The sequence below is a fragment of the Nicotiana sylvestris genome, chromosome 10 (genome assembly GCF_000393655.2).
Source record: "Nicotiana sylvestris chromosome 10, ASM39365v2, whole genome shotgun sequence".
Taxonomy (NCBI): domain Eukaryota; kingdom Viridiplantae; phylum Streptophyta; class Magnoliopsida; order Solanales; family Solanaceae; genus Nicotiana; species Nicotiana sylvestris.
This window is the reverse complement of record NC_091066.1, coordinates 165,479,676-165,504,211: the sequence shown is the minus strand read 5'-3', so window position 1 is coordinate 165,504,211 and position 24,536 is coordinate 165,479,676. Positions and strand designations below refer to the sequence as shown.

Below are 24,536 nucleotides of genomic sequence, written 5' to 3'. Positions count from 1 at the left end.
AAAGTGCATTAGGACACTAGGAGGGGTTTGCTTTGAGTAACCAGAGATTGGGTAAGGGCTTGAAATTATTCCAAGGGGAAGGTGTTAGGCACCCGTCAAGATTCACTAGTGTAGTTCCCGGCCAAACTATTGTTGTGACTTAAGTGCAAATAATACATAGGCAAATAAAGGCTTCAAATAAGAGGAGATTTTCACGTAATGGTTACAAATAAACAAAAGTAAAAAAAAGGAACTAAAAGAATTGATTTTCTTAAAAGAGATGGTTTAAAAAAGATTTAAAAGAAACAAAGAAAACAAAGGAAAGGGGGGGGGGGTCCTAGGTTTATAATAATATGGATCACCCCACACAACATCCGGTAATCACTCCTCAGCGAGGGGTTACACGTGATGTTATTACGTGGTTATCATATCCATATCTACCCTTCCCACCCCGTTAAGGTATTAAAGCGCAGATCGGTCTCGTTTACTTGTTGCATGCCATTACCCGCCCCAATCCTATCCGTCCCGGAGGTACTTGGGACTACTATTCCTAAAAGGGAGGAAGAGTCGGGTTTATTTGTGGTTTCAAAGGTAAAAATACTAAGGCGACAAGCAAAAACATATATATAGCAAATATGGGGAAGCACATAAACAAATAAGGCTCAAACAGACCTCCTTGAATCAAAGAAAAACATATAGTTTAACATGTCTTACACATATTGATTAGGGTCTGATTAAACTTAAAAGTTGGGGCAGACTGATTTATTGCATATTTCAAATAAGAAGGCCGAATCAGGCCTGCATGCTGGTTGTAGTTAATAAAATCTGATTCAGTTCATAAATAGTCATATGGCTTGCCTAAGTGATAGACGAAACCCTATAGGCATGATATCTACTGATTTCAGAAAAGATGAAGTATAATGATTTTAGAAAAGGTCGTCAGTTATTTAGGAAAGACGAGTTTTGACAAAAGATCATAAATTCTGCAGACATTAGACATTGTTGTTACTGGTTTTAGACTTATAAGCGAGTGAAACATTTCAGACTTGGTTGATAGTTCCTATAGGCATACTTTCTATGCGTTGCTGATTTTTTTTAAAAAACCTTTTGGATATAATAAGAATGCAGAAACTCTATAGGCATGACATCTAATTGTAGTTGATTTTCAGAACCTATAGACATGTTATCTACATGCATATGCAGAAGTCACGATATCTACATGAAAGTGCAGGGTCCCTATAGTCATCGTATTTAAATGAGAATGCTGAAGTTCCTATAGACGTGGTAACTAAATAAGAATGCAGAAAATCTTATAGACATGGCGACTAAATGAGAATGCAGAAATCTTATAGGCATGGTAGCTATATGAAAAATTCAGAAATCTTATAGGCATGGTAGCTATATGAAAAAATGCAGAAATCTTATAGGCATGACAGCTATATGAAAAAAATGCAGAATCTTATAGGCATGGTAGCTGTATGAAAAATGCAGGAATCTTATAGGCAGGTTATCTACCCTTTTTTACATGCATGGTTACTTTTCCCTTTTCACTAACCATCCCCAAAAGTTATTACAAGTTGTTACAGTCTAAATAAAATAAAGAAAAATATATCATAAATTGAAAATTACAACCAAGGAGAGCCTGATTCAGACTTCCTGTCTGAAGTATGAAGTAAACCAACTCCAAAGATCATGTTTCAAAGCCTTTCTCCCACTTGGGTGTGTCAGAGTTACCTAAGAGTTTTATAAGAACTCCGGACAGTGCTTACACCCAAATGTATCACCATATTAAGCCAAAGTGCAGTGTGGAAGGGCCAGCCCTCAGGTGTCCAAGTTCAGAGGGAACTCAAGGTCCCAAGGCAAGGCTCACAAGAGGGGGGCAGAACTTAGAAACTAAGAGAGAGTGTAAGTGCAGAATTCTGAAAGGGGGAAAAGTAAAGGGAAACAACACACATAGGGATATAGGGAATGGGGAGTTGCAAGAGGTAAAAAGTAGGCTAGTGGTCATAACCCAACAATGGGAGATGTTGGCACACTCATAAGCCTACTGGAACAAATTATTTAGAGGTTAGGATCCCCTAAAGGATCAAGTTCAATCTATAGACAATAACTTGTATATTACCATATTTTAAACTGTAACTCAAAGCACATAAAGGGAAATAGGGAATAGGGATTCATAGCAGAAACAAACAAAAGGGAATTAACATGCTAGTTTAAATGTTTAACTCTGCAGATGTAGTAAAGTAGGCATAGATGTAGAAAGCTGTAAGTAAACACATTGTGGGGATGCTGAAATTTGAAATTAGGGCATACCAGTTTCAAAGAAACAAGTAGAGAAAAATGCAGTAGTCTGGTAAAAACTTTAGTACAGACAAGAAGAGAGAGTTTTATTATGTGAGTAAGAGTTCATAAGAGATTGTGAATTGTGAAGTCTACCGTGTGAAGTGTGAAAAGGGTCGTGCCCTTTATAGTGTAAAAAACAAGTAGAAATAAGGCAAGAAATAATTGAAGAGCTGATTGAAAATCAGTTACATAAGACTCCCTTTAGTTAAGAGATTCAAATTCAAACGGGTATAAACCAATTAAGGAAAGAAATTAATCAAACACTTTGTACAAAGTAGGCAATTAGGGGTGAATACATAAAAGTTATTTAAGGATAGGGTTTTTGAAATACACAGTTTGTGAAAATAAGGTAAGCAAATCAATTAACAAACAGCAAATCTAAAGAATATGAGATTTTGCATGAATGAACCGAGTCAAAAGATGGGAAAGGTTTTTAACTTAAGGGAAATCAGCAAACAATGGAAATGGAATCAATTAGACCCATAATCAGAGGGAAGTAGGAACTAATCACAAATTCAAAAGCTACTTTAAAGGGAAGTCTATCATATATAAGGAGCATACGAACATGTTAAGCATGAAGGAAGACTGTAGTGTCATTGTAAAGACAGTAGAAAATCCAGTATAGAAAAGTTTAGCAAAAGGTCAGAGTCATATGAAAGCAAGGAATGGGTCTGAAGAGTTGGGGGTTTTGAAATAAACCCTAAGTTCAGTCAAATCACATAACCAAGCTTGGCGGAACCCCCAAATTCTAGGGTTTCCACATTGAATCAAGTACAGAGATGAGAAGGAAAGTAGTTGAAACAGGCTCAGAGGTTTCAGAGTTGAAACCTCTTGCATGCTTCTTTCATCAACAGAAACTCATGAGAAAAACATGATAGCAAAGTAACATGCAGAACACAGTAGAAGCACTCAAAAGAAAAACACTAATAGGAATAGTAAAAGAAACATGTTTAAGAGATTTTTCAGAAGAAACTTAAATAGGGCTTAATAGAAGGAAAACAAGGAAACTTAAGAACTTAGCAGGAAAATACAGTAGGAGAAACATGCTGGAACATAGTAGAAGACAAAAAATATAAGAACACAGTAGAAAAGCATATGAGGGCATAGTATGGAAAACATGGTAGAAGAACATACAAGCATGGAGTATATAAAACTCAGTAAAAGAACATACAAGAACGGAGTGTAAAAACTCAGTAGAAGAACATACAAGAATGGAGTGTAAAAACTCAGTAGAAGAACATAAAGGTAGAAGAAAACATAAGAATACAGTAGAGGCAAATAAACACAAAAGACAAAGGAGAGAAAGTCAGAGAAACACTTAAACATTTTCAGAAAACCCTAGATCAAAAACGAAGCGGTTTTGAAAGTAATTTTTGGAAGAAAAGTTAGGGAAATTGTTTGAAAACTCAAGGAGAGCACAGATACACAACGGATATAAGGAATAGGAGAAAACCTTGAAGGGTTAGGGTTTCGAAAGAACCCTAGAAGTGAGATAGGCTTTGAAAGGTCACCGATCTGAGTCGGAGAGGTCGGAATCAGGCTCAAACCACCATGGTAAGCCGGAGGAAAGCCGGAGATGGCCGTGGAACCTTGAATCGACAAAGGTCTGGGTGCAAACCTTCGAGGTCAGTCCTCGAATCTTCAGGTATCAGGCACGTGGGAGCAAGAGAAGGTGAGTATAAGACTCCCATAACCTAAGAAGCCATGAATTCCAGTGGGTTTCAAGGTGGAGGTGGTGGTAAGAGGCGGTTAGGGTTTGGGAATGTTCGAGAGAGTTTGAGAGTTCAGAGGCGGCTTGGTAGGTGGAAAATGATTTAGGTTTAGGGGGTGTTGGTAAATTAAAAAAGGAAAGGGAGAACGTGAGCCGTTGATCTGTTAGATCAACGGTTGGGATTTAAAGGGGGCCGGGTGGGTTATTTTAATTGGTTCAGGGGCGGGTAATTTTAGGAATTGGGCTGGGGTTCAATTGGGTTTAATTGGGGTAGAATTTAGGCTAAAATTGAAATAAATAGGGCTAGTATTTAAATAGCCACTTTTCCCTTTTTTATTTTATAAAAAAAAGTAAAATAATTTCTGGAAACAAATTAAAGGTACTAAATCAATTAATAATATGTAAATATTAAATTAAAAATACTAGAATCAATTTTTTAATTATAAACGTAATTAAATCTAAACATAGGCTAATATTGCAATTATATGCAGTTTAATTTTAAAATACTCAATAAATTTGTAAAAAATGTGCAAAAATTAACTTAACTATATTTTGGTATAAATATGAGAATAAAATAAGTATTTACCAAAAAATGATAATTTGGGAAATAATTATTGGTTTTTTCTGATAAAATAAGACAATAAATTGATTTAAAAATCTTTTAAAAATTAGAAAAATAATGAAACACTTGGATATGCTTATATATGCATACATATACTATTTTGAAAGTATTTTGCATATGAAAAATATATATAAAAAAATTGGGTATCAACAATCAATCATAGTGATTATTTATGTTTTAAAGAACATCCAAGGTTAAAAAAATTTTGGAGCAAAAAAAAAATAATGGTAAATTTTAACAATGGAATTACGTTAAGTAGATATTTTTATATTAAAATAACCTTTAGCCGCTTGAATATACTTGTTGCGACACTTGAAAACTTATAGAATAAAATCAAGAAAATAGGTAAGAAGATATTTTAAGCACTCTAGTTTTTACGAATTAAATGTGGGAAAAAAATGATATAGGTAAGAAATCCCAAGAAGACACATTTACCAAAAGGATGATACCATTTTCCAATTTATGTTCAACGTCTCACATTTTCTTTTTAATGAAAATAAATTGCACTTTCTCCTTTAAAACATTTATTTGTGTAATGAAAACTAACATATTTATTATTAAAAAATTATGGCCCCTACAAATATGGGGCGTAAGGCACTTGCTTGAGCTGCTTCATCCTTTAGCCTCTCATGGTTCACGCAAGGTTCGAGGAAGGATCACACCCTCAAGGAGGTATGATGTAGGCAGTCTACCCAAATGTAAATCACGGCTCGAACTGATGATCTATAGGTCACACTAAAACAATTTGACCATTACTCCAATGCTTCTCTTCAAGTTTAACCCACTTATTAACATCAATAGTTTGTGCCAACTTTTCTTTAGGTATTGCCTTTCTATATTTATCACTATTTTAAACTTTCTTAATACTACTTTATAAAGGAAAAATAGAAGAAAAGAATATTGATCAAGGCTTTTTTTTCAACATTCAATGTAAATTCTCATCTATCTTTCAACTTCAATAAAGTGGGCATTTGGACATAACAATTGTAAAATTCCTAAAAAAATGAGAAATTTTTCAAGTGAAAATGGTATTTAAAAATTAGAGTTGTGTTTGGATATCGATATAATTTTGAGTTGTTTTTGAATTTTTGTAAGTGATGTGAGTGAATTTTGAAAAATAGTTTTTTGGAGTTTTTAAAATTTTTGAAAAATTTTAAAATTTATTTTCAAGTGAAAATTGAAAATTTTATGGCTAAACACTAATTTCGAAAAAAGTAAATTTTTTTTATGTCCAAACGAGCTCTAAATGTTGTCAAAACGTAGGAGTAAGAAATTTCTACAATTACCATTTAGCATAAAGATAAATATTACTCTACTTATATAGAGACGCTAAATCGCTATCAAATCTAATTCACACGAAGTTTCTCCCATTTTTGGCTTTTTCTTCCAAATTTGTGTATCAAAATTTGCACCAAACTTGACGGGACTAGTCCATTATTGACACTACAAAAACGAAATTCCCTAAACTCCCACAAAATATACTCCATCAACTTCACGTCATTTAATCGCGCGTGGTACAATCATCTTTTCAGCTTCACCCAATCAACTCGCTTCACCTTCCGTGTCACTCACACACACCCCTTTAAAAACCATTTCTTAAAACACCAATATTATAGTTTTCGGTTAATTGGCTGTTTGCTCAAATTTTTAAAACCTGTTTATTTTGAATAATATTTTCTTATTAGAAGTCCTTCTCACAAAAATTACTTTTTGTTATGAAATAAAAGCAATTTAGTAAAACATGAACAAGAAATAAAGACAATTTAGTAAAACATGAACAAGAAAGAGATAGAGAGAAAGGAAGAAATTTTCTTCTTCAATTGTGTGTATTTTCCTATCTATTACAAGACCTTTATATAGGCATGAAAAGTGAAGAAAATATGTCATGGAATATGTCATTGAACATAGAAAATATGTCATTGAATATGTCATTAACCATTTGAGAGAAAGATCATGGAGGAAGAGTAGACATCCACCATATTTTGATTTTTATCATAACACTCCCCCTTGGATGTCCATAAATAATGTGCCTCGTTAAAACCTTATTAGGAAAAAACCCTATGGGAAAAAAATCCTAATGAAGGAAAAAGAGTACACATATTTAGAAATACGCCTTTTGATTGCCTCGTTAAAAACCTTGCAAGGAAAACCCAATGGGACAAAACCTTGTAAGGGAAAAAGAGTACAACGCGTATTAACTCCCCCTGATGAGATCATCAATTCACATCGTTGAGCCTTCGTATCCCAATCTTGTACACTAGTTTCTTGAAGGTTGACGCCGGTAGATATTTGGTGAACAAATCAGCCATATTATTACTTGAACGGATCCGTTGCACATTAATATCACAATTCTTTTGAAGATCATGTGTGAACAATAATTTAGGTGAAATGTGCTTTGTCCTAACTCCTTTATGAATCCTCCCTTTAATTGGGCTATGCATGTTGTATTTTCTTCATACAAAACTGTGGGTAGTTTATCACACTTCAAACCACATTTGTCTCGAATAAGATGTATAGTAGACCTCAACCATACACATTCTCGACTTGCTTCATGAATAGCAATTATCTCAGCATGATTAGAAGAAGTAGCCACGATTGATTGCTTAGTCGATCGCCAAGATATGACAGTGCCACACATGTAAACACATAACATGTTTGAGATCAAGCCTTGTGTGTGTCAGATAAATACTCCACATCGACATAACCAACAAGATCAGTATTGTAATCATTGCCATAAAATAAGCCCACATCGGTAATCCCCCTTAGATAACGCAATATGTGCTTGATTTTTTTTTTATTTCTCCTTGAGCAGAGCTATATCTTATTAAGACATTAATTGAAACGGTTATGTCATGCCTTGTAGTGTTAGCAAGATATATTAGCGCACCAATTGCATTACGATATGGTACTTTAGGACCAAGAAGCTCTTCATTATTTTCATGAGGTCGGAGTGGATCTTTATTTATATCGAGTAATCTCACAACCATCGGGGTACTTAATGGATGTGCTTTATCCACATAGAAGCTCTTTAAAATCTTTTTAGTGTATGCTGATTGAAGGACAAAAATTCTATCTTTCATATATTCAATTTGTAGACCAAGACAAAATTTTGTCTTTCCAAGATCTTTCATTTCAAATTCTTTCTTTAAACAGTCTACTGCTTTAGGAAGCTCTCCGGGAGTTCTAATGATATTTGAATCATCAACATACATGGCGATTATAACAAATTCAAATCCATATCCTTTTATAAGGACACAAGGACAAATTGAATTATTCTTATACCCTTCTTTCAACAAGTATTCTCTCGGGCGATTATACCACATGGGCCCTGATTGTTTCAATCCGTATAAGGATTTTTGAAGCATTATTTAATAAATTTCTTGGAAACCTTAATATGCTCCAAGACAATTTAAATCTTTCAATGATATCCACTATACGCATATCAAGTTTTTCATATATTGCCAGATTAAAACCTGAAGTGACTATATCCACTATAAGAGAACATGTCTCCATATAATCAATGTGAGGATATTTACTAATTTTCTTGTGCCACAAGTCGTCTTTATGTCTATCGACTTGAACCTTTCGCACAAGAACACATTTATACCTCAATTGACTTTATACTTTCAGGTGTTGGACTATCCGTCCGACTTCACATTTTTCAAGTGAAGTAAATTTCATTGCGTATTTTTTATTTGGCCAATCTTTTATCCGTCCCAATTTCATGACAGATTTGATCTCAAGATCCTCGTCAATATTAATCATATTGAGCGCTACATTATATTAACAATATCGTCGACAATCATTTTATGTCGGTTCCATTATTACCCAATAAAGACATAACTTATTGAGATCTCTTTATTTCATTATTTTCAGGTACCTGAGCCTCTCCCATGAGGTCTTATGAAGTGTTATGTCGTGGTGCTCTTCTAGGGCACTTGCCTCCTTATTATGACCATTTTGAATATTTGCCCCTCTCCTTCTTCAAGGAGTTTTATCTTTGGAACCGATTGGTCTGTTACACTTCATGCGTGCCATAGACTCTGTCCCTCATGGACTTTATTCTATTTGGAGCATTAGCAGCTGAAATATGACATTTAGCTTTGGGTCAGCAAATGCGTCTGGCAATAATTTGTAAATGAATTATCACTTGAACTTCAAGTTTATATTTTCTTGTACGAGGATCTATATGTATTCATAATAATTCATTTCACGTATCACTTTCTCAGCTGCCCATTTTCTCCCCCTAATGTTGGGATCACCAACACATTTCCCAACCATCTTTGGGAACTCATCTTTGTGCATTTTGGTGGCATAATTAAATCATATAGCACATCCATATTTCTATATAGAAATTATTTGGTTCCTGACCCTGAACCGATTGTGATAGGGAAATTTTTTATAACTTGGCTAGATGCGTACAAGTGCTGCTGTATATTAAATAATAAATCTCATGCCAAATTTCATTTTTGGGAGTTATGTTCTCATAACCAATGATTTAGCTATAATTGGAGGCATACAATTTCTGCTAAACCAACTTGGATTTAAACCAGTATTATTAAGATAAATCATCATAATTTATATTCTTGAATTGTGCTCTAATAATTTGAGCAAGCAATCTTGCAAAAACCAAACTGCAAGTTGATAACAAATGCACATGTGACCATAAAATAGATGCATCTATTAAAATCATATTATAGTAAACAGTCCACATGGCAGGTGACTGGGCCCATATATATATCACCTTTTATTCCTTCCAGAAATCAAAGGATTCAATCCCAACCTTTAACTGGTATATCATGAGAATAAGCAGCACAAGAGAATTCTTGAAGAATCTTCTATTCTTCAATATGTGTCAATGTAATTCTTAATTAATTTTTCGCATCATAATTGAACCGATATGGTCAACCGGTCATGCCAATTAATATTTATTTTAGTAAATCTCTAGTTTACTTGTGGCATATGATTCCAGCATCATGCTTATATTTGTGTAGTACAAATAGAAAGAAGATCGGGTAACCTTTCATATTTACCCGGTATGATTATAGAAATATGAAGATATTCAATCTTCCTTTCATTTATAGTCTCAATATGCCAATCACTTTGACTTATATATTTGAAACTCAAAAAGTTTCTTTTGAGACTTTACAATATCAATGTCATGAATAAGTTTATTCATCGGGGTAGTAACAAATTAGTTTTTTCGGAGTTCTTAACAACTTTTGTACTACAAGATCTTTTATCATACCATTCATATGGTAAATGTCTCCTTCACGGAGAAAATTATATCATAATAAATTATCATGGTCAAAATCATCATAAGCAAAATCATTTCTTGCTTTAATTTTGCCTTTAATAACTTTTATAAGGCATGCCAAAATAATATTTGGCATATCACATGTACGCGACCAATGACATATTCATGTAACCACACAATAATATTTATTCTCTTTATTTTACTCAAACCTCCCTTAGAGGTGAGTTTTGTGGTATTCATATAATCATGAATTGCATGTCTTTATTCATTGGTTTTATCACATATTGCCACATTCAACTTTAGGAATGAGTTTGCATTCTCAATGCTTATCATAAGTCATATTCTCTTCAAGAAATGGATCATAATCAGCGACGTGCTTTATTATTTTCATACCAATTTGATGGTAAGCATTGCTTTCACATTTTGAAGGACTATTTTGAGAACCCTTATTGTTCTCCTTTTATAATCATAGTGATGATTATTATTATTTTGATATTTGGAACGCCCACGTTCATTGTTCAACCACTTGTGTTCATTGAAACTTATTATGCATTGTTATCACATTCACTTCAAGAATGGAGCAAATCAAGTGGGACAATTTTCATGCCTTTTCATGAAAAATATATTATTTTTCTTTAATCATCATTATATCATCAATATGGTACATTGAGACTCAAACTCAATGTCTTACCAATATAAAGGCAAGGTAGGCCATAATAAATTGGGGCTCAAACCCAACTCTTATCATTATGGAGCATCAGGACTTGATCCCGATGTCTATTCCTCAATTAATGGCATAATAGGCTAAACAATATTGAGATTAATTCTCAAGCCTTAATTTCAATCACATGCCAAAAAAGTTATACACAACTAATTTGCAACTTAGCAAATCAAATTTGCTTTCTTAAATAAGTGTATAAATCTCAAATCAGCGTAAAGCTTTATTAATTATTTGTAGCATCTATATGAAATACAACCGTTTGTAGTCAGAATATTTCTTCTAAATTCTATTAGAGTTTAAAAGGATCATAAAATCATTGTCATAATATTTATTGAGTCTCTCTAAAAAATATTGTTGTTTTTCGGGGTATATCCTACCTATTGGATTTGATTTAACGCCATGACTTTCCTTCACTCAATTCAACCAAGCAATTAGTGAATAAATTTATCAAAAGTACACCATATAGGTAACAACACACATATAATACTAATACATAAATTCAGTATTTATATTACCTGAAAAATGACATTATAGGTAATAACTTACCAGTTGTAACTTGTGCATCATTCATATAAAATACTTAAAAATGGTAAGTCAGTAGCAAGCATCAAGTAGGTCATGGATACTCAAAAATACCTCTTCTAGTAGTCATACTAATCATTGTTTGCTTTCAAATGATACGACCATAAATTATGAAGTATACTTTCTCAATAGCTGGTTTGTTTTCCAAATTTCAAAGAAGTAATTAATCAACCTAAATAAAGATGTGAAGTATTTTTTGTTTTCTTCAAGGTGATTTATGCTTTTAATCAGTATGACCATTTTTTTATTCTTTTTTTTGTACTATATGCAAGTGTAAAAATCCAAAAGGAAAAAAAATTCATCCAAGTAAAAGAAAATGTTAAAAGCGGCAGGACAGATTGAAGATAGTTAACACACAAATATGCATAAGACAATTTATATAAAATATCCTTGGTTACCATGACATGCATCATATCAACAATTAACTGCTACTATGATTTTCACATATAGAACTTCGAAAATTTTATTCCATTCATGCGATATAAAAGATGTAATATTAATATGTGCTTATGTAATATAGGTGTAGTATGAAGTTGTGTGCATATGGGATTTTAGAGGAATGACAAGTATAAGATAATCATACCTTCTTACATTTCATTACTTACCATATGTAATTTCTCTTTACATTTAACCATATGATGATATGTATAGCTTCTAATTGTAATCTTTCCGGATGTAGGAAATTTTTTGTAGATATATATATATACAATTGGTTAGAGACTCGTGCTGATAACGTGTTATGAAATAAAAGCAATTTAGTAAAACATGAACAAGAAATAAAGACAATTTAGTAAAACATGAACAAGAAAGAGATAGAGAGAAAGGAAGAAATTTTCTTTTTCAATTGTGTGTATTTTCCTATCTATTACAAGGCCTTTATATAGGCATGAAAAGTGAAGAAAATATGTCATGGAATATGTCATTGAACATAGAAAATATGTCATTGAATATGTCATTAACCATTTGAGAGAAAGATCATGGAGGAAGAGTAGACATCCAACATATTTTGATTTTTATCATAACACTTTTCAAATTTTGTGTTTGACTATTAGTGGGGGTTTGGACATAAGAATTGTAAAATTTCGGAAAAAATTCAAAAAAATAAATAAATGAAAATGATATTTGAAAATCAGAGTTGTGTTTGGACATGAATACAATTTTACGATGTTTTTGAATTTTTACGAGTGATCAAAAATAAAAAGTTTAAAAAATAGTTTTTTGGATTTTTTTTCAAATTTTCGAAAATTTCAAAATTTATTTTAAGTAAAAATTGAGAATTTCATGGCCAAACACTGATTTGAAAAAAAAAAGTAAGAAAAAATTCAAAGAAGGTAATTTTTTTATGGCTTAACGGGCCCTTAATTTGAGACACTTTGTTAATATTAAAGTAATGATTCATACTCGGCAACGCTTTTCAAAAGTAATTTTAAAGAAAAAATATTTTTTTCATTGCTCAAAAGCACTAATTTTTTTCTAAAAATTTTAGTCGGACATCTCAGTTCTCTAAAATAAGTGTCTTTAGAAACTAATGTCAATGGCTCATTTTAAATTATAATTTTAAAAGTATTTTTTCCTTAAATTTTGTGCCTAGTTAAATAACCTCACATAAAATAGGACACAAAGCGAGTAGATAATTTCACGTGATTTATTCGCGCGTGGAAACTTCATCTTTTCGGCTTCACCCAATCAAATGGATTTATCTCGCGTGTCAGTGTCACACATCCCTTCAAAACCCCTTTCTCAAAAACACCAATACCACGCGCCTTGCCTTTCACATAAACGTACACTGTCGTACACGGCATTTGTCAACTCACAGAGCTAAACAACTCGATCTCCCCTCTTCACTCTCCTCTCCACCATAATATATACTCGCAACACACACACACAAATTGCTCTCTCAAGCTTTACTTCGAGGAGCAATTGAGAAGATGAGTACTCTTTCAGTGGCGCAGGTAATTAGTTCTTCTCCTTTCGCCTTTGTATATTTGCATTTAGATATAAGCTTTTGATTAAATCAATTTGATTTTGTTTCTTTTTTGTGTTTTTTTTTTATTTTTTATTTTATTTTGACCAGGGTTTTACGAAGTCTTTGGCGATGACAGTACTGTCTGAGATCGGAGACAAGACGTTCTTCGCCGCTGCGGTGAGTTTATTGTAGATTTAATTGCAATTAATTAATTAATTCTATGGAGTTCTGTTTGGTTTTGACTGTTAGCTGTAATTTATTCCAAAGTTGCGCTAGTGAATTATAATTTGTCATAAAAGACTAATAAATTATAAGTACTTTGAATAAAATTTGGTCGAATGGAGTGGATATATATTAGGACGGATCCATGATTTGAACTTGATTGGTAATTTCTTGTACTTTTAAAATAACGGGTTCAGAAAATAATATGTATTAAAATTTTAATGTTTTTTCACATATATATTCATGTTTCATGTCAAAAATAATGTTAGCTACTAAGCTATGTCCGCTACTGTTAATAAAGGATTCATAATTGCTGATTCAACTAGTTTGAGATTGAGGATTAATTGATTGATATGTGTATTTGAAAATGTATTGGATTGTGAATGGAAGCTGGGAGCTCAAAAGTGAACTTAAATGGACTTACGTGGTACTTGTGTTTGTCGGAGGTAGCAGCAGAATAGTCAAGCTTTGGTCCCATCATAAAAAAAAAGAAAGATTGAGTTAGCTGAGTAAAACAGTTTGAGGTTTTGATCTATGCAAGGCGAATCATGGGGTTCTTATTTTGTTTTATTTGTAAGTAAATCATGGAGTTCTTATTTGCCAGAAAGTAAAGCTTTTTTTGGGACCACGATAATATTTAAGCACAAACTAATTAGAAAGCTTGATTGAGCTGCTGCTTTTTTGGATTCTGAGATTTCGAAGTTAGTAATAAGTTGCTTCAACTGCTCGGCTCACCTAATATTCAAGTGAATTGTTAACATTTCGTAAAGTTAGAGCTTTTTATGCTCTTCTATGAGTAGCTCCTGTTGATTTCTTTGTTTCGTATTTTTTTTCTTGTTTAATCTACTCTTGTTTAATTCTTATATATTGGGGGGGGGGGAGGTGGAGGTTGTTCAGAACTATAAAATCACTTTCTGCAATTTTAAGTTATCTACCCTTTCATTCATTCTTTTTGAACTTGTTTCTGAATTAGCAAGTACTCCTTGTTATCTTTACTTGTATTTGGGAATCTTAGATTCTTAGAGTTGATGGCACTAGAATCATGAACAATACAGTGGACTGAGGATAAATTCTAATCTTCTGTGTTACTCTTCTCCCAGTTTTTAATAGTTTGTCACTAATAATTATTTACTGGAAAAAGTAGTTCCACTTCAGAAGAACAAATGCAAAAAGGAAGAAGATATTCTTCTTTATTTGCCTCCTCCCTGTCCATCACACCCTCCTAAAAAGTCTGCCTAGTTCATTGCTTTCTTATGTCAGCGGAAGCTACTCTTTCATTCCTACTTAGTTTTTCCCTTCATTCAATTCTATGTGATTGTTGAATACCAAAATGTCTTACTCTTTAGCTTGCTGTGGACTTCATTAATTAGTATAGGTTCTCGCCAAAACCAGTGTTTACCTTAGAGAGAAGACCATATCATTGCCTACTTGACCTATGCAAAAATAAACCAAAAATTATTATGTAGAATTAAACCAACCTATCAAAAAAATTAATTAGAAATTAAAACCTCTACCAGTACTGATGAAACCCATAGTATCACACTTTCAGTATGTATAGCCCACTTGCATTGCTTCTATATCTTTTAATAGAAAGACTCTATAACAAATTAGTGCTATTAATTGTGAGACTTAACTTGCGGTCCAACACTTTTCTTGCAATAGGTTGAGTTCCATATGGGTGAACTTTCAGATTATTACCTTTTTTTGGAAACTATTTTTGACATCTAACTCTTTAGCTGCTTCTTTGTTAACTAAAAGGTTTTTGTGATGTTCTCATTTATTCTCATGTCCTCATTTTCAGCACCTTTGTTGTTTCTGTTATTCAGAATGTTCTCTTTTTTTAGTCAGGTTATTCAGAATATTCTCTAATATTTACCTTATTGTTTTGACAAATTTAAATTTCAAGATCTTGGCAATGCGTCACCCAAGGAGACTCGTCTTGTCAGGGTGCCTTGGAGCTTTAATTGTAAGACTTTTTGCACCCTTCTATCAGTATTTGTTCCATCTATTTGACATTCTCTTCTTTATATTGTGGGCAATAACAATTTCCTGAAAATTGTTGGTCGCTCTAGGTAATGACCATTCTGTCTGCTGTTGTTGGTTGGGCTGCTCCCAATTTGGTGAGTTCCATTTAGTTGCAATTTTGAGTAACAACGTTCTAATCTTAATTTTTTTTTTTTGAGTGAGTGTTCTGATTTTGTATTTTTTTTTTTGTCTATTTTATTTGATGTAAAGTCATAACCATAACTGGAAATATACATTTCCCCCATTCTTATATGAAATGGTTAGACATCCTAGTTTGTTCCGGTAATTGAGACGTTATGTCCAATAACAAAGACATTGCTGTGTGCTTAATCTCAAGGTCTGTGCCTCACTGTTAGCTAGTGATCAGTTCTGAGCAACTTTAAAAGTTATCTTTTTTTTTTTTTTGCCATCGACAAACTCCACTTGCTAAATATTTGCTTATTGTGATAGGCTGTTTGCACCTATAATAAAATAGCATGTGCTGTATATTATAATGAAGCTGTATCATTTTAAAACTTGTAGTAAGTCATCTTAAAGGCAAAAGATACGAGGAAGGGCCGCACCCCAAGAGGTATAGTGTAGACAGCTTACCCTAATGCAAGCATTAATGACTGCTTCCACGGCTTGAACCCGTGACCTATAGGTCACACCGGTAGTAAGTCATCTTGTGCATCCGTTATCTATATTGGTTTCTCATAAATAGCGGTTCTTGTCATGGATTAGATGTGTATGGGGTGCAGTTGGAGTAAATCAGATGAGGAACAGTTATTTCTAGTTTATTCAAGTTCACTATCATTATGATTAGCCTATCATAATATTTCCAATTCAATTTCACGTGCTTAGGTATCAAGCACTATGTAATCTGCTCTAAATTGTATTTGTTTTATTTGCACGAATAACGTTTATATATACTCCCCACAGGTCTCCCGCAAATGGACCCATCATATTACAACATTGTTGTTCTTGGGATTTGGAGTATGGTCTTTGTGGGATGCATTCCATGATGGGTAATCATTTGGTTCCTGCTTGCTTCTGATTATACTACTTCTGTAAATCTCTAATCTCTGTATCCCTTCTATGCTTCAATTGCTTTTCCATTAGTCTAATTCTAATTTCATCCACAGGGAATCTGAGGAACTGGCTGAAGTTGAAGCAGAGCTGGTCTGTGTTTTTCAAATCACCTCTTGCCATACATGAATTTTAGCTTTTCTTATTTTAACTTTTATGGTGCAAGTAGGATGCGGATATAAAAGCTAATGGTGGAGCAACCAAGGAGAAGAATAAGGTAGCATTCCTGCTCATAGTGTACATTGCATATCTTTTTTTCTTTTTTTAAAAATAATTTTGGATTTCTCCAACTACCCAGATCCTGCCTCCTCTGGACATAGGGCCTAAAAATGATAAAAAGGGCAAATCTGTTAAGAGAAGTAAATTAACAATATCTATGTCCAACAGCCTCCTTCTTCCTGCCTCCCCTGGACATAGGGCAAAAAAAAAAAAAGGATCGATGAAAATAACAAATCTGTTTAAGAGAAGAAAAGTACCAACCTCTTCCTCCAAGTCTTGTAGCAGCAACTTATGCTCCCTCTGTCCCATTTTATCTGGCACATTTTCTCTGCCCCAAAGAGAATGACACCTTTCTATAACTAGAAATAATTTAATTTTAAACTTCTCATTTTATCTTTGATGAGATGATTTATAGCCACACAAATACCTTTGGCTTGTTTTAAACCTCATGTGTCAAGAATATTTCTTTTTTCCTTAATCTCCGTACCCAGTCAAACGGAGAGAGTAAGTATCTTATTGCCTTATGCATACTGAGTGGTTACAGTGATCAAGATTTCTTTTTCAGTTATGAATGTTGTTCCTCTAGCATCTCTCTGTTTGAGATGGCAGTTCTTTTGTTTTTCTTCCTCTTCAATAAGTACACTGATAAATCTTATTGGCTGACAACAAGAATAGTTGTTTTTAGCATTTCCCAGAAATCTTGAACAAAATACCTTATTGAGATCAACAAACAGAAAAAAGAGAAAAACTTTATAAAAAGCAAAAACACGTATACAAGGTTACCTTCCTTCGTTGATGAATGTATACAAACACCATTGCTTCTGAATTTTCTGCCAAGAAAAAAAACATTCAACACCATTTGCCAGCTTCATTCCATGCTGATAATTTATGTTAACTCAAAAAGAGCGCAAGTTAGCTCTTTTTCTTTCTTTCGTTTTTTAAAGAGACCAAGCTTACATTCTCCAACTTGCTCTAATTTGTCCATCCTGGGTGCCAATTTCTAGACCTTTGTGTCACGTACTACCTCTTAATAGTCCTCCTTATTTAGTCACTATTTTACAGATTTCAGTTTGGATGAAGGATCGTGTTTATGTACTCACTGCCTATTTGGTTTTGGTTACTTCTTTTCCTTGTTTCCAATTTTTGAGAATATATTCTTCCCTTTGAGGCTTTCTTTTGCATGTATTATGTTCCTCTACATTTCTCACCTGAGTCATATTATACTATATACGGGAAACATGCTCAACTTAAGGTTGACACTGCCAGTGCTCCGACACTCTCAGAGATTGTTCCATTTTGCTTTTTTGTTACTTACAAACCATGCTCTAAGCAAGTAGAGGCTGGTCTCTGGAGAGCTTAATTCGCTTATTAGTTTCTTAAGTCAGCTCCATTTGATCTGCTAATTTGTTGAATATCTGAGAACTGTCCATATACAAGTCCCATATTCAAGAATTAGATCAATAAATATGTCTTAAGCGAAGATCTCAGCTTATCAAAGACGTATTTCTATCTCCGGGCTGTCTGCTATCAGATTCTTATTTTTCGAATTTCCTAGTTCTGATTAGAACAGTTGTAAGCTTGCTGCAAAATGTACAAGGGACAATTATCGTTCTTAATAGCTTTAACAATGTTATGTTTTGCTAGGATTCTGACGAGTTAAAGAAGCAGAGGCGGCCTCTTCTCACTCAATTCTTCTCACCCATCTTTCTGAAGGTTAATCTCTGTGTAATAGCTACCAGAATTTTTCTTTTGAAGGTCACCATTAATAATCAATAACATATATTGCTCTAATTTTGCAGGCTTTTTCAATTACCTTCTTTGGTGAATGGGGTGACAAGAGCCAGGTATGCTACTACACATCATGTAAAGTAGCGTTTAATCTGCTGAGGTAGCTCCTAATGTTGTGTAACAATTTCTCAGCTTGCTACCATTGGTTTGGCTGCGGATGAGAATCCACTAGGAGTTGTTCTTGGCGGAATCTTGTAGGTTACTCCTTAACATAAAGCCTTGTGTTATCTTCTTATGTTCCCAGCTATAAATGTCATTCTGATATTGCTTCGCGGCTCCTATGTCGCTCCTGAAGTCAGAAAAAGATGCCAATAAATCTCTCTGCTAATTAGTATTTATATTTGTCAAAAGAAAAAAAAATTGTAAAAGAGAAACACATCAGTTGTAGCTCTCTCAACACATTAAGGACATAATTGAGGTCGAAAATTGGTCAGATGCACAGTTTTGTGATGTAGTTGACCTTTCTCAGGGGACAAGCTTTATGTACTACAGCTGCTGTCTTAGGAGGGAAAGGCCTTGCAACTTCAATATCTGAAAGAATAGTAAGTGATTTAGTTTACTCCTGCTCAATTTTACCCTTATGTTCCATTTGTCCATTTTCATGAGAACAAAGTTGTTGCGTGATGTAGGTGGCACTTGCGGGTGGATCTCTTTTCATTGTTTTCGGAATTCAGTCCTTCCTTTCAACAGTCGAGTAATCATGGTGTTTACCTTATGGATAGTTACCCTGTTCTCTGGTTAGTCTTTACTAGCTCCTTTATGCTTTTTAATCTTTACTAGCTCCTTTATGCTTTTGATTTCCTTTTGATCCCCTTTTGTTGGAGCTATTGTTCCTTTGGTGACTCGAACCCACAACCTTGAGGTTGTAGGTGGGAGGGTGCTGACCATCAGAGCAACCCCCTCTTGTCGTTCCTTTATGCTATACATGAGACACATTGATATTAATGTTACAATACCCAAGTAAATGCTATATCACTTTTGCTGGATAAGATACAAGACTGCTCTCTACCATTGTTAAAAGAAAGACGCGCGATAAAGTACTTTATGCTCACTGTCACGACCCGGATTTCCCACCCTCGGGAGTCGTGATTGAACTATCTACCTTTTTACCAATTTTATTCTCTTTAACAATTACGAAGAAATAACATTTAGCAATCTCACCGCGGTCCGAAGTCTACAATACTTGGGTCTGCACAAAAGAGTGCAGAGTGTAGTATCAGCACAACCGACCCCATGTGCTGGTAAGTGCCTAGCCTAACCTCGGCGAAGTAGTGACGAGGCTAGGACCAGACTACCAAATAAACCTGTGCAGATATATAATATATAGCGGAAAGTAAAGCAGGTATAAGCAAGTAAAGATGGGAGGGGGAAACATGCTGCGGGGGTATACCAGTATTAATAGTAAATCCAGAGTAACAGTCTAGGGGCAGCTTAGGATTCACAGCAAACAAAAGAAACTAATATCCAAACTAAACACACTTGTATCAATAATTGTTGCGGCGCACAACCCGATCCCAATATATATAACAACACTGTTGTGGCGCACAACCCGATCCCAATATATATAACGACACTGTTGCGGCGTGCAACCCGATCCACATATAATATTATTGCAGCGCGCAACCCGATCCACATATAATATTATTGTGGCGTACAACCCGATCCATATATAATATTGTTGCGGCGTGCAACCCGATCCACATATAATATTGTTGCAGCGTGCAACCCGATCCACATATAATAGTAACAACAATCATAACAAGAGTCCCGACAAGGGATCAATAAGGTCTACACTATCCCGACAAGGGATTCGACAGCATAAGTAATCACGTCCCGGCAAGGGAGAAACAACTATAACCAAACTTGCTACAACATCCAACTACCTCAGTTATAACCAAACTTGTTACAATACTTAACTACCTCCGCTATAACCAAACTTGTTCCGACACTTAACTACCTCAGCTATAACCATAATCCCTACCCAACACAAAGAATCATCAACCTAAGCATTCGTAATATCAATTAAGAACACAATGCAAGGGAACCACAACTCAACAATAGTCCGGCAAGGGGCAACATAATGATCTCTTCTCTTTCTCACTTTTACTTCATAATTCCCTTCACAACTCGAGCCAATGCTCTAGAGTTTCAATTATCACTTATACTTTCACAATTCGTTATACAACTGGAGCCAACGCTCTTCAATGTTCATAAGTCATAATTCTTTCCACAACTTTACACAGCAAATAGAAATCTTCACCAAAGGCATGAATAACACAACGAAATCATGAAAATCACAATATAAGACTCACGGTCATGCTTGACACCAACGTATAGATACTCGTCACCATGCCTATACGTCGTATTCAACAAGAAACAAATAGCAAATAGGACACAACTCCTAATCCCTCAAGCTAAGGTTGGACCAAACACTTACCTCGAACTTCCACGGCCAACTCAAGCCTCAAACACCGCTTTCCCTTTCGAATTTGGCTCCAAATCAATCGTATCTATTCATAATCGACTTCATAACATCAATAAATGCTAAACAATCTAATTCCAATACTTAATTATAGCTTTCTAATCATTCTTCCCAAAAATTCAAAAATCGACCCCGGGCCCTCTTGGTCAAACCACGAGGTTCGGAACACCCGATCACCCATTCACCCACGAGCCGGAATATATAATTTGTTTTGAAATCCGACCCCAAAATAAGGTCCAATTCCCAAATAATCAAAAAGCCCTAACTCTACCCAAATCCCTAATTTTCTACCCTTGATCACATGTTTTAGGCCTAGAAATCTAGTGGTTGTTGATAAAAATGGAAGAAAATAAGTCAAAGATTACTTACCCAAGAGGTTATGGTGAAGTTCTTCAAAAATCGCCCAAGAGGTGTGGAGAAGAAGAAGTTTGTGAAAAATGTGTTAAATCCCATAATGCATTCTGTTTCTGGACTATTAAAATAACTGGGCGTATTTGGTCATCGCGTTCGCGACAAGCTCATCGCGTTCGCGATGATTTAGGTCTGATAGACCTTCGCGTTCGCGGAAGACGGCTCGCGTTCGCGGAAAAGTAACTCCTCGAACCTTCGCGTTCGCGTCCAGGAGGTCGCGTTCTTGTCCAGGAGGTCGCGTTCGCGTAGGTATAAGTTTCCCTTCCCCCTGACCATGCCACAAGCCTTCGCGTTCGCGATACCAGGCCCGCGTTCGTGAAGGGTAGACCCCCCCCCCCAAGCTTCGCGTTCGCGGCCTGGGTCTCGCGTTCGCGTAAAAGGAATTTTCTTCAGCACAATTGACTCATCGCGTTCGCGAGGGTCCTCCCGTGAACGCGAGGAAGAACATACCAGAATACCAGCAACTGAAAACCTGCAACTTTTTAAGAGTTTAAAACCTTTCGAAACACATCCGAAACTCACCCGAGCCCTCGGGGCTCCAAACAAAACATACGTACTAACTCAAAAACATCATATGAACTTATCTGTGCGATCAAATCGCCAAAATAACATCATTAACTTCGAATTAAACCTCAAAATCAAAGAATTATTTCAAATTTCTTAAAACATCAAATTTTGCAGTTAAGGTCCAAATCACGTCAAACGGATTCCGTTTCTTACTAAATTTCACAGAATTCTCTTAAACCATATATAAGACCTGTACCGGGCGCCGGAACGAAAATATGGGCCCGATACCAATATGTTCCAATCAAAATTCATTTCAAAATCCTTTAAACAATTTCAGAAAACAATTTTCTTTAAAAATTCATTTCTTGGGCTTGAGACCTCGGAATTCGATTCCGGGCATACGTCCAAGTCCCATATTTTCCTACGGACCCTCCGGGACCGTCAAATCACGGGTTCGGGTCCATTTACCCAAAACGTTGACCGAAGTCAAATCAATTCATTTTATAGTCAAAATTTATCATTTGTTTCATAGATTTTCACATATAAGCTTTCCGGCTACACACTCGGATTCGCACGCAAATCGAGGTGCTACTAAAAGAGGTTTTTAAAGCCTCGGAACGCAGAATTTCATTTTAAAACAAGTGATAACCTCTTGGGTCATCACACTCACGTAGAACAATAAGCAGCTGACTCATTTTGGAAAAATTTGCCTGTGTTTGATGATGACGAGTTTGACACTGAAACATTGCTTTCATGCAGGAAATGAAGGATTATCTGGCTGCATATTTCATTTGGTGAAGTCCTTAATAAGAAGGTACAACAATTATGTAAAAGCAAACAAGTCGGGGAATGCTAATGCGGTTAGATATTAATTTCGTTAATTTAGATTAAAGCTCCGGATCTGGCACAATGCAGGCCAACCACTATTTTTAACTCCCTTTCAGTGAAACCTCAATATGTAGACAACGTGCTATTTACAATGAAATCTTCAGGCACTTGCTTATATAGTACTTGACTTTTGCCCTTTGGATGGACAGTGGACAGTATTACACCATCTTTTATGGTTGTGGTTCTTCAATTTCTGTGCATATTTTTTGTTTTCATTGTTTGGGTTCTAATTGGGGTATCAATATACACTCATTAAGGAAGGGATATTTCAAATGCAGGACCTTATAAAGTGGCAATATGAGGTGATGAATGAAAGAAAAAGGGATTCTCTGGTCATTTCCTCGGCAGTTTAGCCAAATTATCTATGTGATGTGGATCATATATTAAGCTTATTCCTTGTTTTTACTTGTCTAGTTAAAGCGGATGTTTGGGCCAAGCAGACCATAATTTTGAGTAAAAATTGCACAGGGCGTCCTATTTGGTCGCCCCCATTTAACCTATACCCATATTTTTAAAATTATTTAACCTATACCCTAATTTTTACAACTTCAGGCGCCTCCTTCCTGCTACATGTGCGCTTTTTTTCTTCCTCCTTTTTTTTCTACTCTTTATTTTTTGTAATTTGTAGTATATTTTACTGCTGATTTGCTCATAGTGACTGCCATTTTTGTTGAAACAGCGTTTTAAAACTTTTCTTCATCTATTTATAATTCATTGTCTGTATTTATTATATTTGCAATGAATTCAGATTGATCCAAGAATGGAATATCAAACAACAAGCTGATTGCAGCTTTATTGATGCAAGTTGAACTATTATACTAAAGCTTTGAATACTAGTAGGACAAAAACTCCAGCTTAGTGTTGAAGCTTTTACAAATGAACTAAATAACTTCAGTATCTTTTGCTAAAGTTTTTGAAAAAGCTTTATGACAAAACTAATGAATCCAGGACAAAACTTCAGCTTATTTAGTGCTGAAGATTTTACAAATGAACTAAATAACTTTAGCATCTTCTGCTGAAGTTTTTGAAAACTAATGAATCCAGGACAAAACTTCAGCTTATTTAGTGTTGAAGTTTTTACAAATGAACTAAATAACTCTAGCATCTTTTGCTGAAGTTTTTGAAAAAGCTTTACGACAAAACTATTGTATCCAGGGCAAAACTTCAGCTAAAACATGCTGAAGTTCAGCAAATAAAGAACAAAACTCAGCTAGTAGAATACTTAAGTTCAGCAATTACAAACAACTTCAGGCCTGTCTACTAGAATGCTGAAGTTTGCGTGATTGCCTTTGCTACTTCAGGCCCGTATGCCTGAAGTTTACGCGAAAAGTGGGTACGCTTGCAATTTTTTTAGCAAAGTGGGTATAAGTTAAAAGGTGACCCAAAAAACGGGTATAGATGCAAATCCCCCTAATTGAGGGATATATATATATATATATATATATATTATTTTGAGAACGACTATACAGTGTCATTTTATCTAATTTTGAGAGTAATATAAGGTTGATAACTAAAAATCAATTTAGTGAATGTTAATATTTCTAAGGCTGGCGTTTTATCATTAAAAACTAAAATTAAAACAAAAGAAATTTACGACTTATAGGAAATGCATGTTGATGGGTTAAAACTTTAGTTTCGCATAATTCGAATAGACACTCAAATTTCGGGGCCATAAGGAGTATATAATTTAACAGGGCTTTTGCATCTAACCCGATTTTGGTGTCACAACTGAACCTATACCCATT

The 24,536-nt window shown here is 34.7% G+C and overlaps 1 protein-coding gene across 2 annotated transcripts; it reads left to right on the top strand.

Moving 5' to 3' along the window:
- The first annotated feature begins 13,019 nt into the window (after nt 1-13,019).
- On the top strand, nt 13,020-23,467 carry LOC104241969 (GDT1-like protein 4). 2 transcript variants are annotated; one of them, XR_714851.2, is made up of 14 exons: nt 13,020-13,167; nt 13,290-13,358; nt 15,310-15,369; nt 15,476-15,523; nt 16,350-16,435; nt 16,553-16,589; nt 16,666-16,713; nt 18,360-18,428; nt 18,515-18,559; nt 18,636-18,697; nt 18,973-19,045; nt 19,133-19,240; nt 22,663-22,717; nt 23,070-23,467. XR_714851.2 is itself a non-coding variant. In XM_009796942.2 (13 exons), exons 1-12 carry the CDS (start codon nt 13,144-13,146, stop codon nt 19,199-19,201), a joined length of 690 nt encoding a protein of 229 aa, XP_009795244.1. In that variant the 5' UTR covers nt 13,020-13,143; the 3' UTR covers nt 19,202-19,240; nt 22,663-22,981. The 2 variants fall into 2 exon arrangements, 1 of the variants encoding a protein (XP_009795244.1); XM_009796942.2 differs by lacking the exon at nt 23,070-23,467 and having other exon boundaries at nt 22,663-22,981.
- Nucleotides 23,468-24,536: the final 1,069 nt, after the last annotated feature.

What these genes read in the sequence shown, in the direction of transcription:
- LOC104241969 (XM_009796942.2), top strand. Translation starts at nt 13,144, where the DNA reads ATGAGTACTCTTTCAGTGGCGCAG. An exon ending in TGGGATGCATTCCATGATGG is followed by an intron (nt 16,436 to 16,552) that starts GTAATCATTTGG and finishes TTTCATCCACAG; the next exon opens with GGAATCTGAGGAACTGGCTG. An exon ending in AATGGGGTGACAAGAGCCAG is followed by an intron (nt 18,560 to 18,635) that starts GTATGCTACTAC and finishes ACAATTTCTCAG; the next exon opens with CTTGCTACCATTGGTTTGGC.